Source organism: Arachis hypogaea, chromosome 1, assembly GCF_003086295.3.
Source record: "Arachis hypogaea cultivar Tifrunner chromosome 1, arahy.Tifrunner.gnm2.J5K5, whole genome shotgun sequence".
In the NCBI taxonomy this organism is placed as follows: Eukaryota; Viridiplantae; Streptophyta; class Magnoliopsida; order Fabales; family Fabaceae; genus Arachis; species Arachis hypogaea.
Window position 1 is genome coordinate 12443639 of NC_092036.1, and position 17990 is coordinate 12461628.

At 34.5% G+C, this 17990-nt stretch overlaps 2 protein-coding genes across 3 annotated transcripts; one reads left to right on the forward strand and one right to left on the reverse strand.

Moving 5' to 3' along the window:
* The first annotated feature begins 204 nt into the window (after positions 1–204).
* Positions 205–4772, forward strand: LOC112797462 (uncharacterized). Of its 2 annotated transcripts, none has more exons than XM_025840418.3 (8): positions 205–408; positions 1366–2132; positions 2196–2437; positions 2538–2744; positions 2825–2917; positions 2998–3099; positions 3788–4135; positions 4344–4772. In XM_025840418.3, exons 2-8 carry the CDS (start codon positions 1373–1375, stop codon positions 4416–4418), a joined length of 1827 nt encoding a protein of 608 aa, XP_025696203.1. In that variant the 5' UTR covers positions 205–408; positions 1366–1372; the 3' UTR covers positions 4419–4772. The 2 variants fall into 2 exon arrangements, 1 of the variants encoding a protein (XP_025696203.1); XR_003199794.3 differs by having other exon boundaries at positions 237–408; positions 3718–4135.
* A 614-nt stretch (positions 4773–5386) lies between these two features.
* On the reverse strand, positions 5387–10057 carry LOC112797474 (monosaccharide-sensing protein 2). The gene is made up of 6 exons (XM_025840436.3): positions 9850–10057; positions 8783–9343; positions 7747–8243; positions 7299–7643; positions 6546–6733; positions 5387–6193 (listed from the first exon to the last, which is right to left on the reverse strand). The coding sequence occupies exons 1-6, from the start codon at positions 9926–9928 to the stop codon at positions 5743–5745; spliced, it is 2121 nt and encodes a 706-aa protein (XP_025696221.1). The 5' UTR covers positions 9929–10057; the 3' UTR covers positions 5387–5742.
* Positions 10058–17990: the final 7933 nt, after the last annotated feature.

Below are 17990 nucleotides of genomic sequence, written 5' to 3' on the forward strand. Positions count from 1 at the left end.
GGATAAATATTTAGTTAATTCTAATATTTTTTGCACTAAAAATGACCTAATTACAAAATTAAAAGTAGTGTAGAGACTCAATTAAAAAAAAAATATAAAAATCTAATTGCAAATTTGATAAAACTATAAGTATCATCAGAGTAATTAAACCTATTAATAAAATAAGAAACTTACTAAAAATAGCAGAATGAGGCTTGCTTTGTTATGGATTTGCAAACTCACCACATAACAAAGTGGTAATTTACAACACCTCATTTCCAATTTAATCACACGGAACACAAGCGTTGGCAAAAGCAAAAGCAAACGCTGAAAGCTGCGAAGCTGCCACACTGTGGAGCTCGTAACTCCACTGATACGCTACGCTTCGATCTCTGTTCTGCTGTTGTTCGTCAATTGTAGCTCCACACTGTGAGATTCCATTCTTTGTTTTGTAAATTTTGTTGTTTTCTTTGCTTCTACACGTTTTGAATGTGGATTTAGGGTTCATAGATATATCATAGTGTTTATATTCAGAATTTCAGATTAATAGATTTCAAAGCTTTCAAATTTTCGCATTCGGGTAAAAAGTGTGAAATTAAGTTAATTTGTAGATCTTTGAAGCTCTTGATCAATGTGATATTGTGCTTCGGAGGTATAAAACTGATTATTTCTCGTTCTCAGGTGCAATTAATGTGTATATGTAGAACTAGATAGTACTATTATATTGCATTGTTAGAAAGGGTTATTTCTGTATTATACTATTGGAGAATTCAGGTTTTCCTCATCTTGCTTAAGTTTATTTTTTAAGAATATATTTTAACTTAATGTGGTAGCTGTTGAATGTGGATTTTCATGGGTGAATAATTTCGAAAAAATATGGTTAGGAATGGATGCATTAAGGAGAAAATAAGGTAGGAAGTTTTGTGGAGGGTTTCTACTTTAGACGATTTAGTTATCCGTGCAGATTGAAGAAGACCTATACAAGCTGCAAAAAAGAAAGTAGATGGAACTGTAATAATACAATGGCTAGTAGGGAAAAAGAAAATAAGAAAAACCAGTGTTACAAGGTTTGATTATTGTCTCTGGAGTCTAGAACAGATATGCTGCATAGCAAGTTTTTTTTTTTTTTTTTTTGGACAAGTTTATAGCAAGTTACTTTAACCTTAACTGATCCATATAGCTAACCCAACCTAATGGTACAAGGCTTTGTTGTTATTATTGTTGCTGCTGCTGCTTCAGTTGTACTTTAGTCAAGAATGATAAACTTGTTTCTTTCTAGTTGTTATGTGTATGTTATATCAGAATAACTATTAACTAGATTAGTAATTATTTTCTCATTCTCATAAGTTATTGTGATTAAACAACATGACTAATTTCTTTACAAAGTTGTACTATGCCTAGGGTTTCACGTTTCGGTGTTCCACCTAGAAAAGGAGGAAATAAAGCTCCAACTCAATCCCCTCCACTATCAACTAACAATCCAGCAACTGCTAATGCCCCACCACCATCAACTACTGCTACACCAGTTGCTCAAGTTCCACCACCATTGAATGATGCTCCACTACCTAATCAAACCCCATTAGTGTGGATTGATGCCACACTATCTGAAGAACCTCCTCAACCCCTATCAGCCACCCAATCTTGGCCTAGGCGTCGGCAACGCACAAAAGCTCCTTTGCAAGCCCTACCACTTTCAGTTAATGCTCCACCATCTACTCAAACTCCACCACCAACTTTTCAAGCCCAGAAACCATTGATTAATGCTCCACCATCAGCACAAGCCTCATCAACACCATCCACAGTGGCTCCTTCACAAGCCCCACTTGCCACCCAAACTCAACTAAGGCACTACCCATGGGAGGAAGCTCCTTCACAAGCTCAACAACCATCAATTCATGCTGCGCTATCTACTCAAGTACCGGCATCTTCAGCTGATGCTCCATCATCCTCCGAGGCCTCATCATCTTCTGAGGCCCCATCATTTCCCGAGGCCCTAATACCTTCATTTGATGCTCCACCACCAACTTCTCATGCCACACTAGCATCAATTGATGTCTCACCATCCTCAGAAGTTCCTTCACAGGATCCATCTGCCGACCAAACTCAACGTCGGACCCGTGAAAACCGCAAATTTTGGACTGTTGATGTAAAAGGTAATTTGTGGGTATGTCTTGTGTTCTTTCCTAATTTGATTTTCTGACAAATGTAACTCACAGATGCTTCTGGAGTTACAAAAGTAGCATATTTGAAATTGAAGGATCTTTGGAACCTTCCCAGTGGCACCAAAGTGGTGTTGCCACTTAATGATTGGAAACAACCAGTTGGTGAGGCAGCTGGCCTCTTAGGACAAGCTCTTGGACAATTGGGTGCCAATTTTGCTGCTCTTCCTATTTGCTATAAGTCTTGGCCTAAAGTTCCTAAAAATCTTAAGGAGGAGATTTTTGATAGCAAGATAAAGGTAAAACTTAGTTTAAGTAACAATTATCTCAAAGGTTTCTTATTTTAAACTTCATACAACTTGTAACTAATTTATTGATCGTTTTTCTTTGCATTGAAAGGATAAGTTCATTATAAATGATGATCTAGTGAAGAAGATTATAATCCAAAGGATTGGGGAAAAGTGGAAGGAGAATCGATCTGAAGTTTTTCATAAATATTATGATCCAGAACTCAGTAAAGAAGAGAACTATGCTAATCACCCTCCTGAGATAAATCGAGATCACTGGATTGAATTTATTGATTATCGTTTGGATCCAAACACTGTGGTCAGTAGATCAAGTATATGATTTTTACGATACAGTTATTTCACATTGATCCCCCCCTCTCTAATGTACGTACATTGCAGGAGATGTGCAGAAAAAATGCTGAAAGTCGGGAGAAACTATCAGTTGTGCATCGTTTAGGGTCCAAGAGCTTAGCAAGGAAACGGCATGAGATGGTGATTGTATGACTGGCCGATATTTATTTTTCGTTGTTCCAATGCTTATTAGTTCTAATGAATGTTTTGAAAATGTGTAGGAAGTTGAGAATGGAGAACCGGTTAGTAGGGGGAAAGTTTTTATTGCCATGCATACTAGACCTGATGGATCATATCCAAATGATGCAATCCGAGCTATCTGTGTAAGATTTCTTGCAGAAATTTTAAATTTGTTTTATCATTTTTTCTAGGAGACACGGTTTTAATTTTAGACTTTGATATCTTTCCACTCTCTTTAGCATTGGCCCAAAAGGTATGCTTGAGTAAAGTTACTTCTAAAGTGGGAGGGAATATTGAGGAAAAAATTGACTACAGTTTAGTTGAGTTTTTGTGAGGCAATGGGGGATAATCTCGGTCGGTGTTCGTAATTGTCCTCTAACTGTTGATTAATCTCTCTTCTAAATGAACAATTGGAGCTTTGTATAAAGGAAATTATAATTTTGAAAGCACCTCTTTAGTTTGGGTTTAATTTTTTTTAGTTTATTATTATTATTATTATTATTATTATTATTATTATTATTATTATTACAAACTATGTAGTTTAGTTAATCATATGATTAATTATAGCCTTTAAATATTTGGAGTGCATATGGGATTTGATAGTCATAGCATCAGCGTTCTATTACTGTCTCTGCCCAATAATAATTGTTGGAATGAGAAAATTGGGTTTGCGTGCTTCTTTGCTAAGCTTTAACACTTTTTACAAATTGTAAGAATTACAGTGCAACGTTAACCTGTTGAACAATGTCCACTGTTTACAGTTTGCGCATTTCATTTCCATTCTTTTGGTCAGTCTCTTCCCCAACACTAATGCTGGGATGTTGACAATAGGACGAAATTACTCGTATTGAGACTGAAGGGAACTGTTCACCAACAGTTGGACCAGACGATTCCCTTGCCCAAGCGCTCGGAGACGAGCATTCTGGTAGAATCAGAGGTTTGGGTTTAGGACCCTGCAAAACACAATTATTTGAGGCTGAAGAGCAAACAAGATGTGGAGGCAAGTGCCTAGAAAGTGCCCCCTTTACTCAGATGAAACAGGACATTGTAGATCTGCGAGCACGATTGGAAAGAGAGACTAAAAGTAGACGTGAATTTGAGAATGCTGTAACTCTAGTCCTACAACATGTTGCTACCCCAAACATGACTCCCGAGCTCGCTACACTCCTTACTCCATTGGTAACCCTCCTTCTCATTATGTTCTTTATAGTGTTTTTCTCGAGTCTTGGAATGTACACAATATCAATCTTGAGGGAGAGTTATGGGAGTAGATAGAAACTATGCAGAACAATGAATAGACAAGTTTGTTTTCCTATTATGCATCACAAATTTACAATAAAATGTATGTGGAAGCTAATGGTTTTTTATTTTTATTTTATTTTTTCAGATTACGCGTGCATTTCAGGCCTCACTTGCTAATGGTGGGAATGCTGGGAAAAGCAATGGAAATCCTTCTAAATGACAGAACTTGATTGCCATGAATTGCCCCAATATGGTGGTAGAAGAGGTGAAATCTGTTATATCCTAGAAGATATTAGTTAAAGGGCAGAATGGGATCATTCAGTGATTGCTGATGTTGGAGTTTCACTTTAGGGTGAAAAAAAATGCAGTATAGGACTGTAGAATCTGTATTAAGGTAGTGAATGAAGAAGGTCTGGAATTTTTGGATATGTTTTCATGCCTGCATGGTCACCCTATTTTTACTATTGGATGATAAAAAAAAATTCTTTGTAATTGATAAGGGTATTGATATATTCTTCTAACCATCAACCACAAAATGGCATTTAAGCAATTCGAACAACCATCACTTGTACTATACTATGGCTCATTGTAATGTATTTGTATAACTGGTAATGTTAGGTAGAAAGACAAAAAAAAAATAGCCTAAATTTGCCTTATTTAACATTAATTAATTTTAATAACAATCAATGAATGCTAAATAAAATAAGTTTTGTTGTGCAAAGTTAACAATCTCATACGTGTCTTGATTTCATTTGTCCACAAACTCGTCATACAAGGAGAAATTCTTCATAGCATTCACCAGGAAAAAAATGTCCAGCACAAGGAAATGGACACTATAATTGTTTGGTTGGAGATAAGTGGTGGAAAAACAGTGGGAGATACATAAAAATTTGCAACTTCTCTTTTCTCTCTATTACTTTTTTACTTCCCTCCAACCAAACAAAGCTTAAAAATTGTTACTTATATTATTTGTACGTATGTTTAATATTAATTTTTTAATAGATATTTAATCATATACTATAATAAGAGTAATAAATTAGTTTAACTCAATCACTTATTACTTACAAATTTTATAAGTGCAAGAATTTGATTAGAATATTATCAATCCATAAAACTTAAAAGTCGTTTAAGTATTTGTATTGTAATTTCTATTTTTCGAAGTACAGGGGAGAAAAAAGACACACAATCTTATCCATACCAACAAAAAAGGTTTCAATATTTCCATTTCACCAATGAAATCTTCAACTCGCTCAATAGAAATTGGAATCAAAATCAACTAAAGACTCAAAACTATATCAATCTACTGCTGCTTCAATTCCTTGTGATCACAATAATGATAATATTATGAATGTTCTGTTTGCCAATGATCTCAGACACAATAGAAAACTTGTCTTTATGAACTCTTTTATTGTCCCATTTTGGGTTAAGCAAAGACACAAACATTTTGTTTATCTTTTTCTCTAAATAGTTTTGTGTTGTGTCTTCTAATGTCTCTATCTTTGTTCTGAGATAATTACCAAATAAGACAACGATCGTCGAGCTTTTTAGCTTGCCATGGTGGCAGGATCTGCTCCAGGCTTAGCACCAATGGCGAAGAACTCGATGATGACTTCTAAAGGCATGCCCTTTGTCTCAGGAACTTTCGTGTAAACAAAGACCCATGCAATGATGCAACCACAAACAAACAATGAAAAGACACCAGTGAGTCCAATTTGATGCAGCAAGAATGGGAATGAAGATGTGACAATCAATGTGCTGATCCAAAATGTGAGTGCACAAATTGAGATGCATATTCCTCTCACACTTGTTGGGAAAATCTCTGCACAAATAATGTTGGGAATCACACCAAATCCCATGCAGAAGATGCTCTCATAGACAATGACACATGTTGCTGTTACTGCTGCATTCACAATAGAACTCATGGGGAATGAATCCCTTAGTACTAGTACTGATAGAGACACTATCAAGATGGGGATTGTGTTGAGCAATAGTGCCCTGCATTTCACAAATAATTATTCTCATTTAGATCAATGATGCATTATTTGTCCTTAAATTTTGCACGTAAGAATGTAATTAGAGGTCAGTTTCTGAATAAAAATACAGAAATCTAAAGACACAAACTGATCGAAGAAGATAGACGAAATTTATATCCATCCAAAATATGGATACAGTAGAGACGAAATTTATATCTTTGTATTTTCTAACTTAGAACAGTTATCGAATAAGACTATAGAAAGATATGGTTATAACTTATAATACACTTTACGAAAGAATATCTTGAACAACAAGAAAAGGCTAAAGCAAATTGAAACTACATAATAAATTTTGAAATTGTAGTTAAACTTACCTCCTCCCTGCAATATCCATGAGTTTCATGGAAAGAGCAATGCAAGGGAGCATAGAAAATGTTATAATGACATTTACGAGTAAAGAAGCTGATGTTTCAGTAATCCCAAAACTTGAAAGAAGTGCCCCAACACCTGCTTCCTCAAGGATTTGAGGAGCATAATATAGAAATCCATTTATGCCAGCAGCCTGCAACATGTATTTGAAGTTATATACTATTGAATGTAAGTATAAATTAATTTTCAGTCCTTGTAGTCTGCATCTTTTCTTTTTGTTTTGGTCCCTACAAATATTTAATTTTCATGTATACTAAAAATCAACTATCAAATCAGTCACTATAGATTTGTATATATTATACACATATTCTTTTTTTTTTCTTTTCAATTAGGTCCCTATACTATATCAGATTTTGTAACTAAGTCTCTACCGTGACAAAAACATTGAAATTAATTGAATATTCTGTCAAACTATGCAGAATATTCAGTCAAGTATTAGGCATATTCGTTTTGTTTAACGAAACATTCCATTAATTCTAGCGTTTTTGTCATGACAGAGGCTTAATTACAAAATCTGATATGATATAAGGATTCAATCGAAAAAAAAAATATAAAGACTTAATTGAAAATTGAGTAAAACTAGAAGGACCGAGAGAACAATCAAACTTTTTTTTAAAACAAAATAAGTCGCCAAAATAATCAAGCGTTGTTAACAGTAAATATAGAGTATTAGTATCATGATTGTTAATAAAATATACCTGTTGAAGAGCTTGAAGCCCAATTCCAACAATCAATGCACGTTTAACTCCAGGTTCAAGCAGAGCACCCCAGCCTGATCCTTTATTAGCAACAGCTTCTGGCTTTATTGTGTTATCCTTATTAAGAGCAAGAACTGATTGGCTCACAAGGGCTGCTGCTTGAAATGATTCACCACGCTCTAATGCTAATTGCAAATCAGTCCCTGAATTCCCAACAAATGAACCATGCTGAGACCCTGCACCAATGGAAGGGTCTGCATGCAAATACAACCTTTGGAACCCTCCTTCCTTTTTTCCATCCACTGCTTTATATGCCAATTGCCAACCCCCACCAATGTTTGTTGCCTAAGATGCACAAATTGCAACAAGAATATCAAATAAAAATACAAAATTTTTAATCATAAATCACATATATAAAACATACAAAAATACTAATTTTTAATTTTACCTTAGTGGCGGTTTCACCCTGGGCAGCCAAGTTACCATTACTTCCTTTGATGCTGCTGCTCCTCTTATAAAATCTACTCCTGTCCACAACACTACTACTTTGCCTTGAGAGCAATGGAGCTTGCAAATTATCATGGTGGGTGCCAAAAGAGCCTTGATCAATCCTTTGTGCAGCAAGATCATGATGATGATGATGATGATCACTCTCATGCATGCTACCAAACAGATTCACAATAGGGTCCTTGAGGCCGGCGGTTGCTTGCCCGGCAACGCTTCCTTGCCGCGACAGCGCTAGGATGCTACCGCCACCATGTACACTGCTGATTGGATGAGCAATCATTGAAACTCCCTGGTTTGGTCCATAAAGTTTTATGTAATCTTTTGCTGATTCCATGTTTGATATTTGTTCAGTACTTCCTGCTGGGGTTATTATGTATTCTTCTATGATGGTTGATTCTCCTCCAGGGTTCATACCCTCTGCCAACAATGCTAGTTCTCCTATACATTTTCAAACCTGTCTTAGTTTTACCATTAAAAGTTTTGAGTAGAAACAAAAAATCATTTTCTGTCAATTTGTATGTGCAGGTTTTGTGCAATATAAATGTAAATTATATTTATTCATGTGTTTATATGTATGTGTGTGCAAAAACTAATCAAATGTAAAAAAATTTGGAGTATTTATTAAGTAACTATTTACACAAAAATCATAGTTGAGAATAATTAATTAAATATGAGAAGAATTCTTATATAGTGTTTATATAAAGATGATAATTAAGATATATTAGATAATAATTTAGTTAAATATGTCAAATTATCTAAAGTAGAAAGTCAGGTCAAGTTAACTTCATATAAAATTGATAGCTAAGAGTTATTAGATAACAATTTAGTCAAACCTGTTAAATTATTTAACGACTTTTAGCTATCAATTTCACATAAAGTTAACTATACTGTTATTTAATTATTCTCAATTATCAATTCTACATAAAAAAAATAACTGCATGCGAATGAAGCTATGTAGGTAGTTTAAGGATGATGACCTGAAACATCTTCTTGGCCACGAATTCTCTGAAGAACCTTCCTAGCCTCTGAAATCCTACTTTTGCTTACCAACCATGGAGGAGATTCAGGAAGAAAGAAGACAACCAAGAAGAAATAAGCAACAGAAGGAATGGAAACTACACCAAGCATTGCTCTCCAACTTGGAGATTCCAAAAGAGACATTGAAAACATCCAAATGTAAGCCAAGAACATTCCCAAAGAGCATGAGAACTGCGGTAGCGTGTTCAGCAAGCCTCTGATCTCCGGCGGCGCAATCTCCGAGATGTAGACCGGGGTTATCGTGACGGCGAGGGCGATTCCGATGCCGTCTAAGAGTCTTGAGAACACTATGAAGGCAACATTTGGAGCCCATAACATGGCCAGACCACTTAGGAAGAACATTATGGATGATCCTATGAGCATGGGTCGCCGGCCGATCATGTCGGATACTTTTCCGGAGAAGATCGTCACGATGGTGCCGGTGAAGAAGGAGGTGGAAACAATCATCCCCTCAACTGTGGGATCAAGTTTGAATTCCCTCTTGATGTAGCCCATGCCACCTGCATGCATGGCATTTTGGTAATTAAATTTGTTGGCAAAAAACTAGTTATAGATGATGATACGTGACTTACATAATCATTTTGTGACATATTATTAGTTAATTAACAGAAAAATCAATTTGATTTATTATTGTATTTTTTAAAAATCGGTTTGAGGTGCTTAATCCTAATTAATAAATACATCATTTTTTGCGACCATTCTGATTACTATTCATCAGAATGTATAATAAGTTTAGATCTCGAAATTAAAATTTCCATTTTAATTCATAAATTCTGGTATATAAATTTCCGATTTTATTTTTCAATGATCTGATCTAATGAGATAAAACTAAATATCATTGGTATAAAAATTATATTAGAATCCAAAATGAATATATAACACAAAGAAGTAAAAACAATGGAAAAACTAGATGGAAGTAGTAAATGGTTAATCCAAGAAAAATGCATATATCTTGGCATCAAAAATAGGCAAAGAAAGTTAACATAAAAATTAATTTGGTACAAACCTGCAATGGTTGAACTATCCCATCCAATAAGCAGATTCCCTAGAGTAGCAGCAGCAGCAACAATTATAATCTCCTGCATTGTTTCTTGTTTTTCTTGGCTAAAAAATTAGCCAAAAAAAAAAAACCTAAAGCAAAAGTTTATGTGCACATTTTGTTACTTTGTTTCTTTTTATTGTATGGCTGATTGGCTATAATTAATGTGTCACAATCTTCTTATCTGTTTTCAACTACAGTGATATCTATGTTATGGTAATGAAGTTGTTAAAAGTGGGATTTTGATCCAAATTTGAAAGTCAAATCAAAGAACAATGCCAACCCTAATTTCTTGGAATAGCGATGCTTATGTGTTGATGATGATTAGTCATATTGAAATCGAAATCTTTGCAAAGTTATTTGTGAGTGAGAATGTGCCACGATGAAATTTACTATTTTATAACAAGGAAAACGGTATTTAGAATAGGAGCAAAACATGGCTTGCCAGATCCACTATGCCTCCAATATTCTTTTTTCTAATTGATGTGGTTTTTTTAATTTTATAGATAAATTAAATAATATATAATTTACTAATTTTTCGATACTTAATTAAAATACTCGACCACACTAAAAGAATTAGATTGAGCTGTGATCCTATTTCTTAAGTTTTGATAGCTTTACTATTGTATTTATCATTTTCACTCTCACTAAGTCTTAGTTTTTTAAAAAGTATTTTGTTGAGTTTGAATCTTCCAGACAAATTAAATTTTCCATATCGGTTTGCAAATATATTGAATTATTGATAGCTAGATATAACAATTATATATCCCTATAATTATAATTTAATTTATTTGTTTTATTTTTATGCATGATTTTTATACATAAATATATTTATAAAAATTAATAAGTGCATATTTAAGTAGAATGGGAAATATATTGCACCATATTTTGGTATAAATAGTATATCTTTTTTTATGAACTGAGTCACTTTTAGATTAAAATATAATAAAAAATAATACATCTAACATTTCTCTAAAAAATTTGCTAGATGCACTGTGCTTAACAAAGCACACCGGTAGTATATATACTGCTACACATACAAATAAAAAAGGACTACAAGCATTATAAGTTGGCCCAGCCCGATAATACTACACGCGCACTCATATCCTTTGAATAAAGCATCAATGTCACGCGCATCACTCAACCGTTACGCATCGAAAAAAGCGCTTGTTATGGTGCACTCTTCCACTTCTCCTTCGAAGAAAACACAAACCGTCAACCTTCGAGCAACATTCCAAAATCAAGAGATAGAACTCGTCGCGAAAATTAGCAGAAACCATCAACAAAAGATAGAACTCTCCATCAACAATTTTCAGAAAAAACGAAGAAATATTACTCAAGGTACGTTACTATTTTAGTCATCTTGTAGATTTTTCGCATTTCGAAATCGAAGAACTATGTTTTACTGTTCTTCTATGTCTTCTAGGTTTTACTGTTGTTCTTGTTCTATCTCTCATTTTATTGTTTTTAATATTATTCTTGTTCTACGTTTTACTGTTCTTTTTGGTTCTAGATTTTACTGTTCTTCTTAGTTATTCTACGTTTTACTGTTCTTCTTATTCTAGTTCTTCTCGTAACTGATTTTTAGGAGTATATTGCATAATTTGTTGGGTGTATATGGCATAATTTATTGGATGTAAATTTCTGAACTGATATAGTGTAATATAATCAACTGTTGCAACTATCCTAATATTGCTTGTCCTTGTAATATTGGTTGTCCTTGGGTGTATATGGCATAATTTAGTGGTGTATATGGAGTAACTTGTTAGGTGTATATGGCATAAATTGTTGGGTGTATCTGAATCATATCTATAGGTGTATATTACTGATATATATAGGTGTATATGAATCATATCTATGGGTGTATCTTACTGATATCTATAGTTGTATCTGACTCATATCTATGGGTGTATTTTTCATTTCAGAAAAAATGGCTGCGAGAAACCAAGCTGAAAAAAATGTAAGAACAAATATATGTCTTAGATGGAATCAGTTTTATATAATAGAAATATATCTGACTATAATTTTATTTTTGTTTAAAACAAACCAAAGACCTTAAGTGTGCAACACATTTATTAAGTCAGAAATTCAGAAACATGAGTGAGGAGAAAAAAACGATTGTGAGGGATTTGGGATTTGGTGGCTTGATGCACATCCCGCCACTAAGGGTGCATCACCAATTATTAAGGGAGTTGGCTAACAACTTCAAATTAGGGGAGAACAGACTGGAAACCGGATACGGTTCTTTTAAAATAACTCCAAAAACAATAGGTGATGCGCTTGGCATCAACGCATCAGGTAACTCACTAAAAATTATATGTGTATATTTAATGATGCTTGGGTGTATTTAAGTTTATGCTTGGGTGTATTTGAACTGATTTTCTTACTACGTTATTTTCCTTTTTGTCGGATATCTATTTCCTCAGAAAGTCAATTATAAGAAACTTTCTGAGGATGATAAAGAAATTTTTAGAAGATTCCAGGGTAAGACCCTCAAAAATCTTACAAATGAGATGATGGATATTGGCGTTGGTAACGAACAGTATCGCCTAATGTTCAAGAGGATTTTCATCCTCTATAAACAGATGGCATTCCTTTTACCAACGACAATAAACAAAATCTCACCTGTGCACCTGGCACCAATTTTTGAGATGGACACCATAACAGAGCGAAACTGGGGAGGGCATGTATTAAGTTTTATCATCAAGGGCATAACCGATTACATGGAGAAAAAGAAAAAGGCAATTGATGGCTGCCTCTTTGCCCTGATGATAATTTACTTTCATCTCTCTAAAAATAAAGACAAGAAGAGGGCAGAAAGACCTCTAAAATCCTGGATTGCGAACTGGAGTAAGGAGCAGTTGGTCAAAAGAATGAGGGCAAAATAGAGGAAAATATGGTAAGTGAACATAATATGTTGAGTGTATTTTATTTACCTAAATGCTGCTAACTAAGATTTCTAATATTTCAGGGGGTTGTAAAGATGGCGAAAACAAGAGGAAAAATGAAAAAAATAGAGAAAAAAGAAAAAAAACAAGAAATAAAAAAAAGGAAGGCAAGTTCAACATCGTCTTTGGAGACAGAAACAACTGACAGTGACAGTTCTACTTCTGAGTCTGAGACTCAAGAAGACTCAAAGGATTCACCAAGAAAACAACCCAGCAAAAAAGAAAAAAAGTAAGTGACATACTTGTATGTATTTTCTTTATCAAGTTGGGTGTATTTTGTTTATTGTGTTGGGTGTATATTGTGCATTCATTTGGGTGTATCTTGTGCATTCTTTTGAGTGTATTTTATATCTTTAGTATGTTTTAAATAATGATTGTTTGCCTTCCAGAATGGACTCCAAAAAAAGAAAGAAAGGTCAAGAAGATTCTAAATCAGAATCTAAATCAACTGATGAGTAATGTTTTGAAATTATTATTCCTTTCTTTTGGCTTTATTATTAAGATTTCATGTATTAACAGAAGTGTCTCTTATTAACTTATAGAAGCGAAGAATCATCACCGGTGAAGAAGCAAAAAAAAAAGAAAAAGACACAAAGAACACCAAAAAAGTAAGCACTTCTTTGGATAATATTTTGTGATAAAATTAATTTTTTATTTCTGATTCATACTTGTTTTTTCCACCCAGAACACAATCCAAAAAGAAAAAGGTTGTTGTTGAGCATTCATCTCCTGAAGAAGATCAATCCTATCATGGGTACAGTACTTTGTAAGCTATATTACCGTCTTTCATCATGATTATATTTGTTAACATGTTCTTTTATGAATGTACTGACAGATCTGAAATAGGAAGTGAAGATCTAGATGAATTCTTAAGGAAAAACAATGAAAATTCTGCTGCATAGAGGTATGTCTTGTTGGGGTGTATATTTCAGATTTTAGCATGTTTTCTTTGTTAATAACTGTTTCTTGTTTCGCAGGGAGAAGGAAGCTGACCTGCAATCGACGAAAGGTCATTATGTCTCCTATGAAACTTAAGAAGCTTTATTTGATAAAATCTTGTTATCATGATTTAACTATATGATATTTTGTCAGAATAACATGAACTCTGTTTAGAATACCAGACGTAAACTTGGAAAGTGATGATCCTTCCTCTCAAGGACACACAACACAAAGTAGCGTAAACAGACCGGCAGACAGCATGTAATTTCTCGTTCAAATAACCGTTACTTTTGTTCTTTTATTACCTTCTACTTCTAATTCTATATATTTTTTTAGAAAAAAAAGCCCTTTATTGTTTTATTCGAGAAAAAAAAGGCAGGAAAAAAAACCAAAAACTGCAATTATGTAAGTTCTCAAAAAACAAAGCCTATCTTTCTTTTGAATTGTTCGAGTGTATTTTTTACTTTCTTTGGGTGTATTTTAGAATGAGTCTGGTTGAAGAGTCAGCCAGTGAGCCGGCTAATTTGAATATGATGGTTGTGAGGAAAGAGACACCATCCGAAACTCTTGCAATGTGAGTTTTTCAAGAATATTTCACTCTTATAACCTTTTTATTTTTAAAAGCATTGTTAACCTTTCATTTTTCTTCTTCTTTAGAGTTTCGATTCAAGTTTGTCTACCAGTGTCCCAAACAACCGCTGTGCCGAAATTTGAACCAACCCCTCTGCTACAAATTGAAGGAACTATAAAAACATAAGAAATATTATTGGGTGTATATTGGGTTACAGTTTGGGTGTATATTGCCCTTGAATAGTTTTATTTACGTCATGGTTAATTTTATGTGCCGTGCAGCACTCCTGAACCCCCCTCCCCAAGAACTTGAAGAAAGCACACTCACACTTCCCGCATCTCCATCTAAAATGTAAGTTCATTAGAGTAAAATCAATGTTTTGGTTATTATCCGTATATTCTTATTGTTATAATATGTTATACATGATCACACAGTAATCCAACCCCAGAAGACACTGCTGCAATGATGATGATGGCACGAACAGCATCATACGTTCCTAAAAAAGATCCGTTGCCATCATTCAGCCTTGCCTTCACTGATTCGAGCCAAGAAGAAACAATAACGCAAGAGGAGGCGTCAACGCAAGATGAACACGTGGAAAAAACTCCAGAAACCCCAACACTGCTAGAACAATTAGAGAATCTGGTACATAAAATTGCAAGTGGTGGGGTGACAAAAGAAGAAAAAAGTCCGCAGATTCCAAAGGAGAGTGGGGCAGAAAGTTTCGAGAAGTTTGAAACTCCTGTCAGGCCGGATTTAGATACTACTGACATGAAACAGAAATGCTACCACTGGGCTATACGAGTGAAATCTTACTCAAATGAACGAATTGATGAGTTTGACGACATCGGCAGACTCCAAGCCGGAGATATATACACTCTGTCAAAATTTCACCTTGCATTACTTGCGCCTAAAACGCATATAGAAGCTGAGGTAATATCACAACAACATTAATTTTTTTATCACCAAAAGTAAGTACAATCCTGATTGATGTGTATTCTGTTTTTCTAGATTGTCTCTGCCATGTGTTTCATCGTAAACCAACAAAATATTCAAAGGTTTCTTTATTTTAATAGTTGGGTGTATTTCTGTTCAATATAAGGTGTAACTTTGTGCTCCTTTGGGTGTATCCCTTTATTGAAATTATTCATGTATTACTAATTTGTTTTGTGTTTTGAGGGATATGTAATTTCACGAATTAAAGTATATGCTGGGGGGTACATCTGAAGACAAGGGACAAGGACAAGGAAATTGAACCACCATACCTTAACATCTCAGGCCAAAAGACAAGGTATAAATCTTTCACTCTGAAAATTAAACTTTTCTATATATAATTTGTAATTTATTTTCTTTGTTTTCAGCTATGACTGTGCTATCTACGTAATGAAGTGGCTTGAGATACTTCAGCCAACAAACATTAAAAGGCGGAAGTATGAGTGGGACAATTGGAACCAGGTAAATGTGTTTAAAACTAAATAACTCTGTATTACATTTCTCAATTAACATGGTTGATTAAACAGAATATTCTTTTTAACTGTAGGACGAGGTGGACCACTTTAGAGTGGAATATACTTCCCGGATTCTATTCCATGACATGAATCTAGACAAATCTGAAGCCATTAAGGGAAGTAATGCAATAAGACTGTCCAAGCCATCCTCGTTGTTATTGAGTCCATATTGTCAGATAGATTCTGAGGATGTTGACATTGATTAATGTAATAGATTCTGAGAATGTTGACACTGCTTAATGTAAATGTTATATAGTCTTATAACAAATAGAAGACATATTGTAAATATTTGACAATTATAATGCAGTTTATTATAAAATTTCTTTCAATAATTAAACTCTGTGTGCTGTATTCAAAATGTATGAATTACAGGTACTATAATATGAAGGAAAATATCAAACCAAATATACACCCATTACCTGCCATTTTTTACACCCAAATAAAGTTAAATATACACCCAAAAGTCTATCCCACTGATGCTTTATCCCTAAAACCCTGAACATGAAACACTTAAAACCTAAACCTTAACCCCTACCCCGTAAACCCTAAAACCCTAAACCTTAATACCTAAAACCTTTAAACCGTTGTAAAAAAAACAAACAAACAGTATTTTATAACATAAAAAAAGATTCTGAAGTATATATATATCTATATATAAGTAAAATATGAAATACAAGAAAATTCAGAAATACACCCAAAAGAACAATGCTTTTACACCCACATTCTGTAACTATACACCCAAAGAGTTATCCGATGTTGCTGGTACTGTGAACTGATAATTTATAACATGTCCTTGATATTGGCTGGAATTTGAATGCACCACTGATGCAACATCAAAGAGGTTTAACTGAATATAACAAACTCACATATTAGCTAAACTATTAACGAGAAAAATAAACTCAATCACCACATATTTAAAGAACATCACTTTTACCTCGTTTAAACCTTTTATTTTCTTCTTCTTTGTGGCATTTGCAATCTGTTCTCCAACTTTGAACCTAGCATATTTTTTGGACGTCCTCTTGTTCGAATCCTTGGAGGGCTTTGAAGCTCATTAACGGATTCCAAGTTGGCGTCTTCGTGAGATAAAAAAGATGTGCCCTTCCTTTTCGCTTTCAATGATTCCATCTCAGCCATGACGTTATCGTACGCACGGTGCAGAATTGCAGTCAGCTCCTCCGATTCTGATGTAAATTCGCAAATATTTTGCGAACGAAAAACCAATTGGTCAAACCTCTTGCTTCTTGGCTCCAACAGTGGCTCGTCGTGGCTGCTCTTGATGTGTGTGTGTCACCTCTTTACCTTCTTGCTCCATCGTTCCAGTATATATCTAGGTGACACTTGGCTTACTTGTTCAAAGCTTAACACGCTTAGTGCGTGACGACACAGTATCCTTCTCGACTCGAATAATAAGCAATTGCATTTTATCTCGGCTGCAACTGAGTCGTAAGTAACCACAAACTTGTTGAATATTGAGCTGGAAACTTGTTCTCCAACCTCATACACTGAATAGCCTAGAGCAGAATTCGTTAATCTAGTGATGCAATTTGTCTTTCCTCTGAATTGCGCTTGGACTTCCCTAAACTTTTGATGAGTGTACACATCTTGAAACTGAGCTTCAATGGAGGATTTGGTTACACACGGTATGACCGTATGAAAATCTGCAGCATCTGATTCTCTTTCTGCTTGCTCCCTACTTCCGAGGCAATTATCGTATTGTTTGACGAATTGAATAAGCGAGCTGTTCCGGGTAATAAACTTGTTAAAAAATGAATGCATGCTCTCGCTCCTTTGTGTGCTTCTCATCCCTGCCCAGAAGTGATGATCCAGATAGATTGGAACCCATATATAACAGTCTTCATAGAGATCTGCATAATACACCCAAATACAGACTATAAATACACCCGATAAAAATTAAATTTACACTTCTGCTGCAGATTTTAACACAACACTACCTGAAAGCCACTTGTTGTCCACAAGACCAAAATTTAGCAGAAAATCATTCCAATTCCTATCAAATGAGACTTTGCTATGAGAGTTCCAAACAACTTGGCTCATTTGTTGTTCAATATCTGCATGTCCCTTGTAGCCGTTTAATTTGCTTGGAATCTTTTTCATGATGTGCCAAATACACCAACGGTG